Raw genomic sequence first — 19941 nt, 5'->3', positions numbered from 1 at the left:
TCCCACCACTTTGATTTAGAGATTCGTCTTTTTCTAATTGCATCTCAAGAGTGTTTCGAGCACAGAAAGGGATTATTAACCCTGAAGGAAATAAAACTGAGTATTTCTTAACACCTCTGGAAGGTGGAGAACGTACTTAGTTTAACAATCTGAAAAGGATCAAAGGTCTGTCGGTATAGGTGTGACTAAACAATACATCCACTGGTAGACTACTATGCTATATTTGTAGGATATACTATAACATTCTACACACACACACACACACACACACACACACAATAATCTTCTATAATAGGGTTCTAACTGTTCATATGGAGGCATCTCAAAAATATATTTTGAAGTGATCGAATGCGAGGTGCAGAACAAGGAGTACAGCATGATCTCATTCCTATTAAAATATATGCAGATACATGCTTTATTTTCCCTGGAAGAAATCAGCAAGAAACATTTTACAGAGGAGACAGCTTGGGGAGGGGTTATGAAAAAGGGGGCTTTGCTAATGAATCTACCATCCACATATGGATAGTACTTTTTTTATTTTCAGTTAAAGTTATAAGGGTGAAGAATCACTATGTGATTCCTGCTGTCACCTTTGTATTTAGAAAAATGTTATGAGGTTTTTTTTAAGCTCTAGAAGAAATCACAGCAGAAGCTATTAATATACTGAATGAAATTTAAAACTTCAAAACATTAAAGGTTTTTAAAGCAAAAAGGGAAACAAGCTAGAAAAAAAATGCCTTAAGCATGATAGACAAAAGGTTATTATCTTTCATATATGAAGAGTTAATATAAACTGATAAAACACCGTGATAAAAAAAAAAGAATAACCACCAAGATGATGCCAGAAGATGTTATTAGAGGATTCAGAAAAGAAGCAACACAATTAGGCAACATTTATACAAGAAAACGTTCACATCCACTAGTTAAAATCTTCAGTCACCAGTGACATATTGTTTCCATTAAACGTTAGTGCATTTTATAGATGATACCCAGTGTTGAGGAGGTACAGTGAAAAAGATCTTGCATCTGACGTGCCCATTCTCATGGGAGGCAACGTAAACGTGCATTGAGATTTAATGACATTCTTTGCCTTTGACTCAATGACTCTACTTCGGGGATTACTGCCCAAATAAAAAAGAGTTTTCACAAAGAAATACAGTCATCAGAGAATCACTCACAAAAAAAAACTGGGAACAAGAGCACAAATGGTTGGATAAACAAAAAGAACACAAGGTTAAATAAACAAAGGTGAAAAATCACCTTGATGTACTATTATGCAAGCATTTTTAATTACTGTATAAATACTAATCATAGGACATTACATTCATGTTAGCATAAGTTTAAAAAATCAATATTTGAATTATTTATAGAATTATAACTACATATTTTTAAAACCTAAGCTCAAGGAGGAAACAAAGCTAAAAGACACAGAGCAAAATGTGTAGTGATTACTTTAGATACCCACCATGAGAAACTTTTTTTTCTTCTACCCTCCAAATTTTTTATGGTTTTTTGAGTCAGTCTCAATCTGTCACCCAGGCTGGAGTACAGTGGTATGATCTCAGCTCACTGCAACCTCTGCCTCCCGGGTTCAAGCAATCCTCCTGCCTCAGCCTCCTGAGTAGCTGGGATTACAGGTGCGCGCCACCACGCTCAGCTAATTTTTGCATTTTTTTAGTAGAGACGGGGTTTCACCATGTCAGACTGGTCTCGAACTCCTGACCTCGTGATCCGCCTGCCTCAGCCTCCCAAAGTGCTGGGATTACAGTGCTGGGATTACAGGTGTGAGCCACCACGCCTGGCCTATAAGTTTTTATAAAGGGGAAAAGTATTTTTAAAAGAGCATAAGGTGTTCATATGAACAGAGATCATACTGTATTCCACCTCTTCTATGAAGAAGAGTTTTGATCCACAAACTTATCACTCTTCTAAATGTATGTTTAGACTCTTATACCTTCTGGAATGGTGGAAACAGCAGCAAACTCCTATTGAGCTCTTGCCAGGTGTCAAGCATTGTTCTAAGCATTTAACACATATAACTCAATCCTCAGAACCAACACAAACTATTATGATGCCTAAAGTCACACAACTAAGAAGCAGTGGCACAGGGATTAGAGCCCAGCAGTCTACTGCAAGAGCTCTTCCAACTAACCACCATATTATAATGCTTCAATTCGAAAACTACACAAAATCCCAACTGTTTCAAGTCAAACTACAAAGCAAATACAAACAAAATATAAACTAACACTTAAAAATATCTTGTCCTCCCTAGGATTTGATTAAATGTAATTGAGGAAACTTTGATAAGTTGGCAGGCAAGGGAAGACAAACTCAAATGATGATAAGATGCAAGAAACCACTGTTGTCAGCCAGGTGTGGTGGCACATGCCTGTAATCCCAGCACTTTGGGAGGCTGAGGCAGGCAGACTGCCTGAGGTCAGGAGTTCGAGACCAGCGTGGCTAACATGGTGAAACCCCATCTCTATTAAAAATACAAAAATTAGTCGGGCATAGTGGTGTATGCCTCGTGATCCTCCCATCTCGGCCTCCCAAAGTGCTGGGATTACAGGTGTGAGCCACCGCACCTGGCCTGTAAGTTTTTATAAAGGGGAAAAAGTATTTTTAAAAGAGCATAAGGTGTTCATATGAACAGAGATCATACTGTATTCCACCTCTTCTATGAAGAAAAGAGTTTTTATCCACAAACGTATCACTCTTCTAAATAGTGGTCCCAGCTACTCGGGAGGCTGAGGTAGGAGAATCACTTGAACCCAGGAGGCAGAGGTTGTAGTGACCCAAGATCATGCCACTGCACTCCAGCCTGCATGACAGAGAAAGACTCAGTCAAAAAAAAAGAAAAAAAATGAAACCACTGTCATAGTGTGGTAAGTGGTGTCCAACAAATGAAGTGCATAAGACATGGTGGTCCAGGGCTGGGCACAGTGGCACACACCTGTAATCCCAGCACTTTGAGAGGCCAAGGTGAGTGGACTGCTGGAGCCCAGGAGTTTGAGACCAGCCCAGGCAATGTGGCAAAATCCTGTCTCTACAAAAAATATAAAAACTAACTGGGCATGGTGGCATGTGCCTGTAGTCCCAACTACTGGGGAGGCTGAGGTGGGAGGATCACTGGAACCCAGAAGGTCAAGGCTGCAGTGAGTTGTGATTGTGCCACTGCACACTCCAGCCTGGGTGACAGAGTGGGACCCTGCCTCAAAAAAAAAAAAAAAAAACAAAAAAAACACTATGGTGTTCCATTAATGCAAATTTAATAAAAATGGCATTTTCAATCAGTGAGTAGTGTCACACACAAAAAAGCATAAAGTAAATATAGTGAAACTTAAACAGCCCACAATAAAATGGTAATTGTGTCAGATCCGAATTTGCCTTCATTGCAGGATCTATTAGGGTAAGATTTAGAGCAGGGAAAATTGATGTTCTGGAACACATTCCTAGGGATTACAGAGGCATGCGGCTCTCTGGCTGATGTTAGAATGAACAACCAATGCTCCTCTTCTCCCTCTACTCCGACATAGTGAAAGTGACCAGCAGCACGCTTAGACATGGCTCTGCAGAGCAGGTGTTCTGTCAGCTTAACAATAACTTGATTATGAGTCTGAGCAAATCATGTGAAACTACCCTTCCGTTTTCCCAGCCATAAATCTCTTACAAGGTCTCAAGAGAGCCCAGCCCAATGACAAAGGGACAGGCTAGAACAATGCTTCCAAAACTCTAGTTGATGGGCCAGTGGGTCACTGGCAAGTGTCTACCAGTTCATGAATGTCATTTAAACAAAGAAGTCTCTCCCTTATTATAATTTCTAAATGCAAAATGCATCTGTGCACACTTGCCCACCTCTAGGCCTGCTGAAGTCTTTGTCTGCTCCCTGCCTTTTAAATGGCATTCTAACTTGAAATGCTCCACCTCCCTTCTTCAGATGGTTAACTAGAAATCATCCTCTGACACTCAACTGCAGTGTGGCCTTTCCAGGAACCCTTCTCTGAGACCCCTGATGGCGCTCTCCCCACCTTACCTCCACCTGATCATGACCTCCGCTGACCTCTGCACGGGCAGCTCCCGTGCAGTTCCAGACTCTGTCTGCCCAGAACTTAGAATATGAAGGGAGAGGAGGTGAGCTGGTGTACTCTGGAAATCAATGGCAACCTGAGACCCACATGACGGTGGGTCAGAGCAGAGGTTCGGGGCTGATATCCTAGAGTTCTCTAACTCTGGGGAATTCACTTAATTTCTAAATGTCAATTTCTCCTTCTGAAAGCAAAGACAGTAATAATACCTACTTCCTAGGGCTGCTGTGGGGATTAAATGAGATCACCCCTAGGAGGCACTTAGCACCGTCTCTGCAACATGAGAAAATGTCAACATTGTCACCTCTTCTATTTTTTTCCAAAAACAGGGAGACTGATGTGATGATTAACACGATAACCTTTATGACATGAAAAACAAGAATCATATTAAAACAATAATAAAGTTGGTAAGTCAAACAACGGCACCCAGGCGAAATATTTTTCTGATTTTATATTTTCCATTTCCATTACTTTTTTAAAAATTCCTTCTTTTCAAAAAAAGAGAAAAGAAAGGAAAAAAGGAGCGAAGGACAGAAAGAGTGAGGAGGAAGGGAGGGAGGCTTGTTCTAGAGACCTAAAATTCACTACTGCTATAACCTAGTACTAATACAATGTTAATAGCATAGACTTCATTTTAGGAATAAGGAGGATCTAAGAAAATTAAACTCTTTAATTTTCTCAACATTTAATATGCTAATAGTAGAAAAGTACTTCATCAAAGCATCTCTCAGCAAAGAAATCCAGCAGTCAAATATTTTTATTATGATGGTATGCACTTTAATGGATGCTGTCTTTGGAGTCAGCATTCATATAGTCTTTTGTGTTCAGAAATGACTGATGATTTGAATCCTTTCCCAAATGGGAGCAAGTCTATAAATGACAAAAAAGGTAAGGACTACTGCCAGGCATGCTGACTCACCCCTGTAATCCCAGCACTTTGGGAGGCCGCAGCGGGAGGATCACTTGAGGTCAAGAGTTTGAGACCAGGCTGGCCAACATGGTGAAACACCATCTCTACTAAAAATACAAAAAAAATTAGCCAGGCGTGGTGGCACACACCTGTAGTCCCAGCTACTTGGGAGGCTGAGATAGGAGAATCACTTGAACCCGGGAGGCAGAGGCTGCAGTGAGCCAAGATCGCATCACTGCACTCAAGCCTGGGTGGCAGAGAGAGACTCCCGTCTCAAAAAAAAAAAGGTTAAGGACTCCTGAACAAGAGGCATTTCTTTTCCTCGGAAAGGTTGATTAGTTTGGGAAGTTTTTAGAAATCCTCATGTACAATGAATTTCCTTTTTCCAGCATCCTCACAAGTTCTGCCTGAGATTTCTCGCAAACAAGTAATCCAAACTGAAAGTCAACTCAAAAGAATGACTTGAGCATTACTTTCCACCTACTCATACATCTGAAGGAAATTCAAAGCTGTGGCCTGCTTTGCTCAGTAGGATCACATTTTTTTTCTGGAAAAATCAAAAGCCAGGGTTCCCCCCAAAGTAATATTCAAATATGCAAATGATTTTCTCCATATGGGGTCAGATTCCATATTTACAAGAATCAATAATGACATTAACCAAGATCCCAACACAGCTCCCCAAGCCCAAGATCATGTATTTTATTTTCCTGGAACTCCCAGTTCAGTTCAAACTTCTGTATGGAGCAGGTATTCAACAGGGATTGATGACATTTATCTGTCTAATTTGGTAATCATCTAAATTTGTATCACTGCCACCATCACCACCCGCGGCCACTCTACCTTCATTAGGTCTTGCCAGTCATTCCAGGAGTTGAAAGCTCTATGCAGAAGACAGGAATTACACAACATTTATTTGTACTTCTCTTCTATGTGTTCTTTATGGAGCTCGTGTATGTCACCCCTCATTAAATCACATACACCCTAGAACAGACCAGGAGGCCTGGATGCCCTCCTTTCTGTCCTCTCATTCACACTAAGAGGATCCCAGCAACCGTGTCAAAGATCTCCAATCAACACGGCATCTCCAGGCCTAGCCCCAAAACCCCTACTCTTCTTAAGTCATACCTTGGAAAGAAAGTTGCCACAAAGCCTGGCAAAAGAATTCCCAGTCAATTGGCCCCAGGAAGAATGCCACCAATGTATCTGCCCCACCCCTCCAAAGATGCTTGGCTGAGATTTGGCAGGTGCACAACACGGGGAATGTACTAAATGACATGGAATAGTCTACTTTAAAATGGCTTTTTCAAATTATGTGACTTTCACTCAATAGGAGGAGGAGGAGGAAGATGAGGAAGAAAAGCAGCATCAGTCATCAGGGCTTGACTCATTAAGCCACATCACCCAAAAAGCAGAATGGCACACACAAAACAGAAACCTCCAGAGAGCAGTCTTAACACTATTCCAGTTTCCCTGCCTCCTCACCCTTCTCCCAGGTGTGCTTGTTCAGATTTGCAAAAGTGAAGGAAACCATTTGCAATAGGCTGGGTGCTGGGGGCTGTCGGTCTAGGACAGGACATCCCTTCCTTTTTTTTTTTTTTTTTTTCCAGATGGAGTCTTGCTTTGTCACCCAGGTTGCAGTATAGTGGCACGATCTCACCTCACTGCAACCACCACCTCCTGGGTTCAAGTGATTCTCCTGCCTCAGCCTCCCAAGTAGCTGGGATTACAGGCACATGCCACCACACCTGGCTAATTTTTGTATTTTTAGTAGAGATGAGGGTTCACCACATTGGCGAAGCTGTTCTCGAACTCCTGACCTCAAGTGATCCACCTCCTCAGCCTCTCAAAGTGCTGTGATTACAGGTGTGAGCCATCATGCCTGACCCATCCCTTCCTAAGATGGGTGAAACAGGCTCCAAACTTACAATGTCCCTACAAGCCCACCAGCAGGAACCCAGTGCCTCTGTCTTCCTCTGCCCACATTCTTCTCCTGCTCCAACGTGCACTTTTTAGACTCTTTGCTTCTATAAATTTATAGCAAAAAAAAAAACTTGTTGGTGATAGCTTTTCATTAAATTTACTCTTTTAATAAACAAAGCCCCAGTATTTTCAGCTAAGAGATTGAGGAAGGAAAAATGTTTTGAAGGATTTAGTGCCAAAAATAAAAATAACTCAGAATGTTTCCTTCTTGGTCTCCACAAATAAGTCAGCCCTGCTGGCAGTGGAGTCTGGGAACTGTTATCTACGCAGTCACCATCGTACAGAGGACACATGCGATTGATCATCTCTGCATTACGCCAGCCACCCTTCCATGACCTTCCATGAACTCACACCAGCAGGTGTAACCTGTACACACTTTCTGGGAACCACTGAAAACATCTTCCTTCCTGCACCTATTCCACCTCCACCATCAGACCTCATGCTCCTCACCATCTATATGTTCCCTGCTATAGAATGTTGGCTGGGCGTGGTGGCTCACGCCTGTAATCCCGCTTTGGGAGGCTGAGGCGGGTGGATCACCTGAGGTCAGGAGTTTGAGACCAGCCTGGCCAGCACAGTGAAACCCTGTCTCTACTAAAAATACAAAAATTAGTCAGGCGTGGTGACAGTTGCCTGTAATCCCAGCTACTGGAGAGGCTGAGACAGGAGAATCACTTGAACCTAAGCAGGAGAATTGAGCCACTGCACTCCAACCTGGTGACAGAGTAAGACTTCATCTCAAAAAAAAAAAGAAAGAAAGAAAGCAGCAGCCAGGGAACCATCAGCTTTGGGAGGCTGGAGTGTTCACTGCCTCAACGTCAGGTGGTAGAAGGCTTTCTGTGGCCAGCCAGCTCCTACATTAAATGCACACTTGCATCCTGCTGCTAAGTGCCCCTTGCGCACTCTTCCCCCATTTCTGTAAGAATTAGGCGATAGATATGGAAGGCAGGAATGTGTATACCAGAAAAACCACATGGGAAAATGACACTGGCTTCCTTTAAAATGCATTAAGATAAAGAACATCATAGGCCGAGCATGGTGGCTCACACCTGGAATCCCAGCACTCTGGGAGGCCAAGGCGGGCAGACCACCTGAGGTCAGGAGTTCGAGACCAGCCTCACTAACATAGTGAAACCCCCGTCTCTACTAAAAAAAACACACACAAAAATTAGCTGGGGGTGGTGGTATGCGCCCGTAATCCCAGCTACTCGGGAGGCTGGGGCAGGAGAATCACTTGAACCCAGGAGGTGGAGGTTGCAGTGAGCTCAGATAGTGGCACTGCACTCCAGCCTAGGAGACAGAGCGAGAATCAGTCTCAAAACAAACCAACCAAACATCATGAACAACCAAAAAAGCATTTGCCAGGCATCAATTAAGAATTAGCCGTGCGTGGTGGCGCGTGGTGTAATCCCAGCTACTCGGGAGGCTGGGGGAGGAGAATCACTTGGACCCAGGAGGTGGAGGTTGCAGTGAGCCATGACTGTGCCACTGCACTCCAGCCTGGGCACCAGAGCAAGACTCCATCTAAAAACAAAAACAAAAACAAAAACCAAAGAAAAGAAAAGCTGAACCAGAGAGGCCTGAGACCTGACCCTACCTGATGTGCTTTTCACAGAGACTGGAAACACAAAGCAGAACTCCATCCCCAGGGAACAGGGACGCCAAGGCTCAGAGACAAGAGAGGGCAGTACTGGGCCTGCACCCACCCGCTGGTTTTCCAAACAAAATCAACAGGCATTCTGATGCCCTAATGGATAGATTGTCAGGTGTCCTTAATCAAAAAGAGCTCCCATGGGCCAGGTGCAGTGGCTCATGCCTGTAATCCCAGCGCTTTGGGCAGCCAAGGTGGGTGGATCACGTGAGGTCAGGAGTTCAAGACCAGCCTGGCCAACATGGTGAAACCTCGTTTCTACTAAAATTACAAAAATTAGCTAGGCGTGGTGGTGCATGCCTGTAATCCCAGCTACTCGGGAGGCTGAGGCAGGAGAATCACTTGAACCCAGGAGGTGGAGGTTGCAATGAGCCCAGACAGCACCAGTACGCTCCAGCCTGGGCAACAGAGCGAGACTCAGTCTCAAAAAAAAAAAAAAAAAAGAGAAAAAAAGAAAGGGCTCCCATGGATAGAAGCAAGTTAATGGGTAGATGAGAAGAAAACCAGAAATGTCGAATTCCAGCTTTCCCCACTCGTTCCCCTCCTGTAATACAGAGCTAAAGCCCCTCACCTCTTCACGGACAAAGGGGAATAACCTCAGAGTATGACATAAAATATCCATTAAATAAAAAATACTGGTTGGGTATGGTGGCTCACACCTCTAATCCTTTGGGATGCTGAGCGGGGAGGACCACTTGAGGCCAGGAGATCAAGACCAGCTTGGGCAACATAGCAAGGCCCTATCTCTATTTCACACACACACACAAAAAAAAAGGAAAAAAAAATTTTAAAGAAAAAATACTTTACGAAATTCTAAACTACTTGTGCAGGGATGGACTTAAGAGCCTATTCCAGGGTTTAAAGAAGAGGCACCTAATATTTAAAATAATTCAAATACTCCAAAGGCCTTTCTAGCCTTCTAGAATTCTATTCTGCACAGTATTTGTTTATCCTAGTGCCTGATTAAGGTTTTGATTTTTACATAAAACAAAGTCCCAGGGAGTTCAGAGGCCTGTTCATAAAAAGAAAAGCCAAGAAGCATCAATATTAATAAAGCTTAACCAAAGAGATATTGAATAACCTTTGTGAAATTAAAAACAATGACTAATTCAATCCAAACAACTAGGTCATGTTCAAATTCCAGTAATTCTAAAACTTAGATATAATAAGGCAAGAATTTTGCTTTGCTTCAGTGGTCAAAATGAAGGACCCATTCAAGGGTAAGACCAGTCATAGAGGCACAATGGGAATGCTGAAGGAACACTGTGAGGGGGAGGGAGTTGGGAAGCTAAACAAAGCCAGATAATCATTACAATACTACCTGGGATTTTCACTGAGTGTGTGAGTAACAAAGAAAAAGAGATAGTTCTCAGGCAGGGCATGGTGGCTCAAGCCTATAATCCCAGCACTTTGGGAGGCTTAGGCAGGCAGACTTTGAGACCAGCCTGAGCAACATAGCGAAACCCTGTCTCTACAAAACAACACAAAAATTAGCCAAGCATGGTAGGGTGTTTCTGGAGTCCCAGCTACTCAGGAGGCTGAAGTAGGAGGATCATCACCTGAGCCCAAGAGGTCGAGGCTGCAGTAAGCCATTATTGCCCCAATGCACTCCAACCTCGGTGACAGAGTGAGACCCTGTCCCCAAAAAAAAAAAAAAAAAGATATTTCTCACAAAAAGACCAAACTATCATTCAGCAAACATCTGAGAGGCTCTGCAGAGGCTACAAAGTCTTGGGTGTGTCTCTGGCTCAGAAGAAGCGGTGAACAACCTAATCAAAGATATATCATGACACACCCAAACACCAACAAAACAAGTCAAATACGCTGAGTGTTGTCAGAGAGGTACACTCCGTGCGCAAGAAACTGAAGGACAGAAGACATTTGGCAGGAGATACAGAAAGGCATCAAGTTACTGAGTAAATGAAAGACAGTAAAGCTAAAGAAAGCCACATAACTCATTCTATCTACTGATTTGGGTTGCTTTCTCATTATTTTTTAAAATGACCTTAAATAATTTGGAGAGTAGGATATTTAATGAAAATCTGCAGTCAATGCAAGTTCAACTCACTAAGACACACTCTTCCAATTCAAAAACACAGTATTCACTCATCCGCTTAAAAGGAATATCAAAGGACTTGAATCTTGCTGCAGGCCTAATGTTCTAACCACCACATCTTAATACATCCTCGCTCAGCTTCAAGAGTACCAAGTTTTTGAGTTTAGAGGTCATACTGGTAGAAGAGAATAAAAGCATAAGCAAATATCCCACAAGAAGAAACTTGCTCTAAGACAAGTATACAGGACCAAGCAATGAGAAGGAAAACAGCAAAAGGAAGGGAATCCTGGCTACCAGCTACAGGCAGCAAGTCTGTAAAAAAGAAAGGGTACCTGCAGGAAGCAGGTAAAGACTTTCTTTTTGGAGCCAGGGTCTTGCCCTGTCGCCCAGGCTGGAGCGCAGTGGCACAATCTCAGCTCAGTGCAACCTCCGCCTCTCAAGTTCAAAGGATTCTCGTGCCTCATTCTTCCCAGCAGCTGGGATTACAGGCATGAGCCACCATGCCCAGATAATTTTTTTGTATTTTTTGTAGAGATGGGGTTTCACCATGAAGACCAAGCTAGGATGTTGGCCAGGATGGAGAAAGCAGGTCAAGACTTTCACAGTGACATTTACGCTTCACCACAGGCCATCTCCGAGTTTCCAAAAGAATCTCCTGTCACTCAACCCATTTGTCTTAAATAAGATGTCTTAAAAAGATAATCACGTTGTCAGTTTACCTATTTTAAATAAGACAAATAGGTCATCTCTCTGACCATGTGATTTATTTTTACAAAAAACTATGAAACTAGTGATTGCTGGATGTGCATTTTCCAATCATTTCTTTCTTTCTCTTTTTAAGAGACAGGGTCAGAGTGCAATGGCACAATCATAGCTCACTGCAGCCTCAAACTCCCATGCTCAAGTGATTGTCCCACCTCAGCCTCCCAACTAGCTGGGACCACAAGTGTGCACGCTTAGCTGATTTTTATTTTTATTTTTTTCTGTAGACACGGAGTCTGGCTACATTACTCAGGCTGGTCTCGAACTCCTGGACCCAAGTGATCCTCCTGCCTCAGCCTCCCAAAGCAAAGGGATTACAGCCGTGAGCCACTGCACGCTGCCCATTACTTTTCTTGTATAAACCAACATAAGAAAAGAGAAATTTATCATTATACTTTCCGTGGTCAACTACAGTAGGGCAGCTCAGGCCAGAAAATCCAATAGGACAAGGCCAAAATAGGCTTTTCACATAAAAGTACTTTAAAAGGTATTAGTGCAACTTTATACATTTTTTCTGTATAAAATCAAGGGAGACAGTAATTAACTATTTACTCTTACTTTAACATCCCAAAGTTAAGAAAATTCAAAGTCCAACTTTTTCAGCATTTCATATAAAATTGTTATAGTTTATAGGACAACTTAACACTTTTATAAAACATAAAAGTAACCAATTTTTAATGTCCCCAAAAGCAAAATGACTTCTTAAAAAGACAAAGGTGGCCAAGCATAGTGGCTCACGCTTATAATCCCAGCACTTTGGGAGACTGAGGTGGCTGGTCAGGAGTTCAAGACCAGCCTGGCCAACCTGGCAAAACCCCCGCCTCTACTAAAAATACAAAAATTAGCCAGGTGTGGTGGCGCATGCCTCTAATCCCAGCTACTTGGGAGGGTGAGGCAGGAGAATCGCTTGAATCCAGGAGGCAGAGGTTGCAGTGAGTCAAGATCACTCCACTGCACTCCAGCTTGGGCAACAGAGCAAGACTCCATCTCAAAAACAAACAAACAAACAAAAAAACATGAAAAGGCAAAGGCTACCAATAGATTCAAAGGGTTTCTGCTGAATTAATATATATTTTAATAATCTAGGGATTCAATGAATCTATTTTTAATGTATGCTCTACTTAAACACTCAACATAATTCTGTTCCTACATTTAGCTTTTATTTCTAACTCACTATTTTAACTCTTACCAAGTCTTTCGCAACTATAACAATTACTAACAAATGATGGCTATCACAGAAAAATACAGAAGAGGAAAATGTTTTTTGCATCTTCTTAATGTAATGAGAAACGTACTATAATCATGTTTTCTACTATTCTATGCCCTTTGCTACTTTTGAAAAACAACACAATTCAAAAAAAACAAAAAGACTATAAGACAAAAATATGTATGTTGGTGTATATATGTATGTATTTTATATGTACATATTTTATAATTATATGTATATGCATATATTTTATAATTGTGTTCTAAAAACAACTAATGATTTATTCCTATTCAATCTATAAGATAATTTTACAATTTTTCAATCATTTGTTTTCCATGTTGAAAAAAATCTCTTCCTTACAGCCTGGATTGCAAAACCAGGTGTGCCTCATTTGAAAGGCAAATAGACAAAACAAGACAAGGGGCTTGTTTCTGCATCTCAGTACAAGCTTGTCTATGGAATTTATGACCGGTAAAAATCAAACATAAAGAGCTGAGGTTAGGAAAAAAAAAAAAAAAAAAAACTCCAGCCTTGCTCCTTACTCCTCAAAGTTCTTAGAAGATCTTTACTTGCTCAATAACCTACGTCTCTCCTTTTGTTGCTAATAACATTCGTTTTATTACTTTGGATTAAGAATGGCGTCAAGTAGCTCCTTCAGTAAACTACCCTGTAAATGTGTAACTCCCAGTCACTTCACTCCACTTGGTATCACAATAAAGAAGTATCTTGCTTCCACGAATAACACACAATGACAAATATAAAACAAACTGAAGAGTCTACCAAGTCATGGAGTATGACAAGATTCCAGATAAACATACAGAATGGATGGCTCAGTTGACTGGTAACTGAAGACGCTGGCTTTTTTTCATGCTGAAGAATTAAATTCAACCTAGATCTAAGGCAATGGAAAGATGTCACCTTCGGAAATATTGGTATTCAATTCCTTCCTGATACTATTACCAGCTGCATTCTTGTTGTCCCCCTCTGACCAGGACAAAGATCAGAGTGGGACGCAGTCTTCCATTTCATCACCCCTCTGGGTCCCCTGGGGGTGGGGACCCAGGTGAGAAACTTGCAAGGATGCTATTGTTCTGTCTGGTTTGCGCTTAGGACACTTGGAATGTTGTTAACCAAGTCTGCTCCACAAAAAAACAAAAAACAAAACACACACACACACACACACAAAAAAAACAGTTGTTTAAAGAACTACAAAGGATGAGGAAATGGACACGTTCCCAACTAAAAACTAGTTTGATACCAATTAATCAGGCTCAAAAAAAAAAAAAATCCCATACAAGTAAAAGGCAAAACTTATGGAGACAGTGAAAAGACCTGTGGTTGCCAGGGTTGGGGGGAATGAATTGGCAGAGCACAGAGGATTTTTAAGGCAGTAGAACTACTCTGTATGATACTATAATGGGGGATACAGGTCATTGGACATTTGTCCAAACCCAAAGAACGCCCAACACAAAGAGTAAACCCTGTGTAAACTATGAACTTTGGCTGATACTGACGTGTCACTGCAGGTTTATCAACTGAAACAAATGTACTGCTCTGGTGGGAACGATGTTGACATTGGTGAAGCTACACCTGTGGGGAAGGGGATATATGGGAAATCTCTGTACCTTCTGTTCAGTTTTGCTATAAACTTAAAACTGCTCTAAGAAAGAAAAAAAAAGTCTTCAAAAAAAAACAAACAAAAAACACCAGACAACTAGTCCTGGAATTCTTCCACTTGCTTATGATGGTTTAAAAAAGAAAACGAAAAAAAAAGTCTACTGGAAAACACTCCCCAGAAAACTCTTAGCTTTTTGTCCCTTCCATCTCAATTATTAAGCACTGCCAGAAAGCTTCATTTGCTTAACACTTACCAAAAAGCAAACCTTAAGACGTCTATAAAACTCGAAACTGCCAGGAAATTCCCGAGGAAACGCCCCTCAAAGATTTCAGTCATCTATCTTCCATGCCCCTGAGTGGGCGGAGGGGAGCAGCAGCCCCAGGATTTAGTCATGCATTACCGTCTGAAATTTCTGTCTTTACTCATCCATCGTTCACTCCAATTATAAAAGATTTTCTCTGGAATTTCTTAAGAAAAGTGAGCAGTAATTTTTACTTTCTGATTACACTGTGAATGTAAGCAGAGTGCTTAAATGCTTGAGGGGATGGATACCGCATTTTACAACGTGATTTCTATGCATTGCATGCCTGTATCAAAACATCTCACGCGCCCCATAAATATACAAACCTATGTACTCACGAAAATTTAAGTTTTTTTTTAAAAGTTGTGACACTGGACACTTGAAACTCAAACTCATCTACCCCTTTGAGATGGGTCTAATAAACACTTTAGCCAAGGATCAGTAAGAGGCTAACATCGGACACTGTCCAGCATCTGTTCAACCACCTGAAATTTCCTTCCACCAAATGTGGGCTACATCGACAAGAGGGGAAAGGAGATGGCAAATGTTGTGATTGGAACCCGTTTTGGAAGTCGGAGTCTATTAGGAGAGGATGACACTTGTGACTGCATTTCATAAGGCTCAGGTACTTACTGCCTTTTGCTCATCTCCAAATCTCCGTGTTTCCCTTATGCAGCTTTCCTGGAGAACTCGTGAAGTTAAATAAACATTCTGCCAAATGAGAACTAAGTATCTCCAAAAACGTATCTTACAGCATACCACAGAAGAACCTCTCCCTCTCTCCGCTTACCTGGGAAAGCATGTGGATTGGGCGATCCTCTCTTAAGGCACTTAGAACAGAGAATGTGCACGGTGTAGTGCAGTCCAGGCCATTCCTGAAGTAGGACATTCAGTTCCTCCACCAAGGGGGTTATGGCTTGCCATGCGGTCCATATATTTGGTAATGATGCGTGGCTAGCAATGGACAGGGTGTCTGGCTGCAGGACTCCCTTGGCAGGTCTGTAACTCACCACCACAGGAACTTTCCCTCTATAGGCAAAGATCTGAAATTTACCATCCGACCTGTGCACCACGTGGCTGTTGATCTGGACACTGTACCGTGCAAACAACCCAGGTGGAAAGGTAAAAGGAAAGCTATATTCAATCTGCAACTGCTCAGCCACAAAAGACTGCCCAGCTAGGTTGGTCCCATTAATCCAGGCTTCTGCATGGGGCACCTCGTTCTGCACATAGCATGGGAACTTGTACCAAGCTGTGGACCCATTCAAAGGCTTGCCCTTGGGTTTATTGAGGCAGTAACAGAGTCCCATCTTCTCCAGCAGCTCCAGCAACAGCTGCAAGTCCTGCTGGGCCTGGACATGAGGCTTAAGCAGCAACCGAATGACATGAGCTGGCAAGAGCCCATGCAACAGAAAGCCCTCCACATACTGATGGAGCTGGGTGGCCCGGAGCAGTTCCTGGCTCGGGGTGGGCAGCGCCATGGGCGGGGAGCTTTCCCCCTCCGCCTTGCCCTCTCCACTGGTCCCTAGGAGCAGCTTATGCAGCAGCAAAGAGGGATCCCTCTGGAAGAAGACATTGAGGATGTCGATGAGGCGGGTGAGGTTGTGGAAGACGTGCTCCTTGAGGGCCAGACTGTCCTCAAAGTAGAGTAGCTTGCCGCTCTCATGCAGGTAGGAGAGGGCACTCTGCAGTCGGTCCTCGGTCAGACCCGCCTGCAGGCCCAGGCGCGCCGAGTCCCACCAGCTTAGCCACAGTCGCTGGGCCTGAGGTGGCTGGAAATGCAGTTCTTCCAGCACCTGCCAGGATCGAGGCAGTACTCTGTGTAAGTTGGGGAAGATTTCTCGGTGCTCAGCAACTGACAGCAACTTGTCCCGAAGGCGTTTTAAGTGGCGCGGGTCCCTGCAGCTAACAGGCAACACCGGGGAGAGGATCTGCAGCCTGTGGTTGAGCAGGTATTGAAAATGGGCCTTGCGCCGTCGAAGGTTCTTGTCCGAAACGCCGTAGTAGGCTGCGTGGGGGCTGGCAGAGCGCAGCTCGAAGTCCCGGGCCAGTGCCTCGTCCACCACCTGGGCCAAGCGGCTCAGCCCCTCCGCGTCGTGCTTCTCCTGCAGGGCGATCTGGAGGTGAATGTCTAGACACTTCTCCTCCAGCTCACGCTCTCCGCACAGGTCCGCGTGGGTGCCCACGATGCACATCACCGCGTGGGGCACTCTCGCCCCGACCCGATGCAAGAAGGAGCCCACGGTAGTAGGAAAGCGGCGAGGCTCATAGGTGGCCAAGTTGACCACCAGCACATACAGGGCCCCTGGGGACAGGAAGAAGGGCTGGATCACCTCGTAACTTTCATCCCCAGCTAAGTCATACACGATGAACCGCAGGCCCCGGGAGGCATCGGCCGTCCAGCTGGTCACCTCGATGCCCTTGCTCACAGCGGGAGGTGACGGCGGGTAGCACTTCTCCTTGTCCCCTCCTCCTGGGCATCCCTCCACCCTCTCCTCGGTGAGGCAGTGGCGCAGCAAAGTCTTTCCTGCAGCCTTATGGCCCATCAGGAGCAGCTTGAGCCGGGGCTGCACCGCCGGCTGGGAATGAGCCAGTTCCTTCTGGTAGGCTGCGATGTACGGGATCCCCTTCATGCAGACCTCGTAGGGGGGCTGGATCAGTGGGTTGTCTTTGATCTTCCACAAACCCACCCGGGAGAGCTGGCCAAAGTTGTCGGGCAGCACCGCGATCTGGTTCCCCTGCAGCACGAGCTCCTCCAGGCCGGTCAGCTCCACGATGGAGTCCGGCAGGTAGCGGATGCGGTTATTATCCAGCCACAAGGTGAGAAGCCGGCCCAGGCCCGAGATAAGGGATGGCACCGAGGTGAGCTGGTTGCGACTAAGGTAGAGCTCCTCCAGACCAGCCAGGGGCAGCAGCGCGGCAGGGAACTCCTCGAAGAGGTTGGAAGAGAGGTTGAGCATTTTGAGCCGCTGCAGGCTGCTGAACTGGGCGGGCAGAGCCCGCAGCCCGTTGTTGTCTAGCATGAGGCTCTCCAAACTGGCCAGCTCGCAGAAGCCGGCGGGCAGCGTGCCAAGCTCGGCCCCACTCAGCCAGAGGATCTTGAGGGCACGCAGGGCACTGATATCCTCAGGCAGGCCCCGCAGCCGGTTGCTGGACACGTCCAGCTCCTCCAGGGCCGCCAGCTGCAGCAGCTGCCGGGGGAAGGCAGTGAGCTGGTTGTGATCCACGTCCAGGGTGCGCAGGCGGGAGAGGCAGGAGAGGGAGTCAGGCAGGTGCGCCAGCCGGTTAAAGCTGACGTCCAGCTCCTCCAGGTGAGCGAGAGCGCCCAGCTGGGCGGGCAGGGCGGGCAGCTGGTTGTGGCTGAGGTTGAGCTTCCGCAGCTCCCTCAGAGCACTCACCACGTCCGCGCCCAGGGCGGTCAGCCGATTGTGGCTCACGTCCAGCTCGGTGAGGTGGTGGCCGAGCTCGGCCACCGCCGGGGGCAGCCGGGCGAAGCGGTTCCTGCGCAGGACCAGGACGCGCAGGCTGCCCAGCGCCGACCCCAGCCCCTCGGGTACCTCCTCCAGGCCGTTGTTCCCCAGGTTCAGTGCCTCAATGTCCCCGAGGTTGGCCGGCAGCACGAGCTGGGGGGAGGCGGGAGACTCGAGCGCGTCGGCCCCGTCCCCGGGGCAGGCCCCGGCGGCGGTGAGCGTGAGCTGGCGCAGGTTGCTCCGCAGCTTCCTGGCACGCAGGGCGGCGTCCCGCCACAGCCTCGCCGTCTTCAGGTTGCCACTGTCCATCCCAGCCATGGCGGGGCCCCGGGCCGACAGCCTCACGCGGACGCGCGAGCCCGCAGCTACATGCCGCGCCGCGCCCCGGGCCCTCCGGCTCCTGCCCCTGCCTGCCCTCCCGCGCTCGGCGGCCGGCGGCCGCGGGTCCTAGCGCAGCCAGCGGCCGAGCGCCGGCTGCTAGGGGGCGGCGGCGACGCGAGCGGCTCTGGGGAACGCCGAGCGCGTGGAGAGCAGCTTGCATTCTCCCTGCGGCCGGGCCATGGGCGCGCCGGGCAGCAGGGCCGCCGCCCGCGCGCGGCGGAGGATGCCTGCTCCTCCTCCCTCTCCGCCCGCCGCGCGGCGCCTCGGGGTGCCCGGCTCCGGCCCCGCTACCCTCGCAGCCGCGGTCCCGCGGCCGGCAGCGGCGTCGCCTCCTCGAGCTCCTGGGGGAGGGCGGCGCTCGGCCCGGCGGCGGGCATGCTGCGGGCGCAGGGCCGGGGCGCAGCCTCGGGGGAGGGGGCGGCGGCGCCTCCTTGTCTCCGTTTCCCCGGGCTCGGGCGGGAGCGCGGGCGCCGCGTCCCCGGCGCTGGGAGGGCGCGATTGGGAAGCGGCAGCACCGCCCGCCGGAGCGGCCCCCACGTGACCGGCGGAGGCGCCGCGTTTTCCCGGCACCGCCCCGGGGGCGGGAGCTGCGGAGGGCGCCGGGTGAGGGGCCGGGGGCGCCTGGCGGGGGGCGGGCCCGCGCCCCGGACCATGCTGGGCGGGGAGGTCGTCCCCGCGGCGGATGTGGGGCTCCGGGGTTCCCCTGGTGGGTTCGCCCGCGCCTGGCTCTTTGTTGGCCCCCAGTCTCTAAGGATTTCTTTTTCTTGTTCTCTAATGCGTCGGATCCGCCGGCTTCCCTTACTCATCCTTTACCTGCTCTCCTGCCACTCGCCCTGCATCCACGCCGTAGTGGAACTGGCACAACTCGGGAGCCCTGGGTATCATCATAGGAGCTTAGGACAAGAGTGTGGTCAAACAAAAGCAGAAGAACAGGCAACCATTCATTCATTTGGTAAATATTTCCTGAGGCCCTATTTCGTGTTGAACATGAGACAGGAGTAATGCAGGGTGCTCAGAGGAGAATAAAAAATTCCAGGCAGCAGTTTCACTTGACTAGAGGCTATGGGCTGGTAAGACCCTGAAAACCAAGGTGTGTACCAAGCTGGCTAAGACCGGCTGGACCTAACGTGGTCCTGGATTTGACCTAGGTTTCTCCTAGGCCTTCATTATATGCTCTTTAACATCCTAAGTCACACCAGTGCCATGACAGTTCCGGGAACACCCATATTTGAAGTAAAAATGGGTGGCACCACAGTCCCGAAAAATCTCCACACTTCTCCAGGAATTTTCATGAATATTTCACCCCTTGGTTAAAGAAACCCATAAAGGTAGCAGCCCCAAGCCCCGTTGTGAGTGACCGTCTCTTGAGTGCACCCACAATCCCTTTTCCTGAGTGTGTACTTTTCCCTTTGCAATAAATCTCCATATTGTCACTATTTGCTGAGTTGTCCTTGAACTCATTCTCTGGATAGTGTCAAGAGCCTGGACATTGGCTGGGGTCAAGGTCGCACTGGCTTTAG

At 46.7% G+C, this 19941-nt stretch overlaps 1 protein-coding gene across 3 annotated transcripts in view; it reads right to left on the bottom strand.

Moving 5' to 3' along the window:
* Window positions 1–18933, bottom strand: part of MFHAS1 (multifunctional ROCO family signaling regulator 1) — a 109401-nt gene extending 90468 nt beyond the window's left edge. For 2 of the 3 annotated variants that reach the window (XM_024251292.3, XM_063726511.1), the window contains exon 1: window positions 15361–18498. In XM_024251292.3, coding sequence (XP_024107060.1) covers window positions 15361–18358 — 2998 coding nt within the window. In that variant the 5' untranslated portion in view covers window positions 18359–18498. Of the gene's footprint in view, window positions 1–15360 lie in introns of all 3 variants that reach the window. The other variant, XM_024251290.3, reaches the window with a different exon arrangement.
* Between the last annotated feature and the right edge of the window lie 1008 nt (window positions 18934–19941).

The sequence above is a fragment of the Pongo abelii genome, chromosome 7 (assembly GCF_028885655.2).
Source record: "Pongo abelii isolate AG06213 chromosome 7, NHGRI_mPonAbe1-v2.0_pri, whole genome shotgun sequence".
Lineage (NCBI taxonomy): Eukaryota > Metazoa > Chordata > Mammalia > Primates > Hominidae > Pongo > Pongo abelii.
Note: the sequence above shows the minus strand (reverse complement) of the source record. Positions and strands in the feature narration are given on the sequence as shown.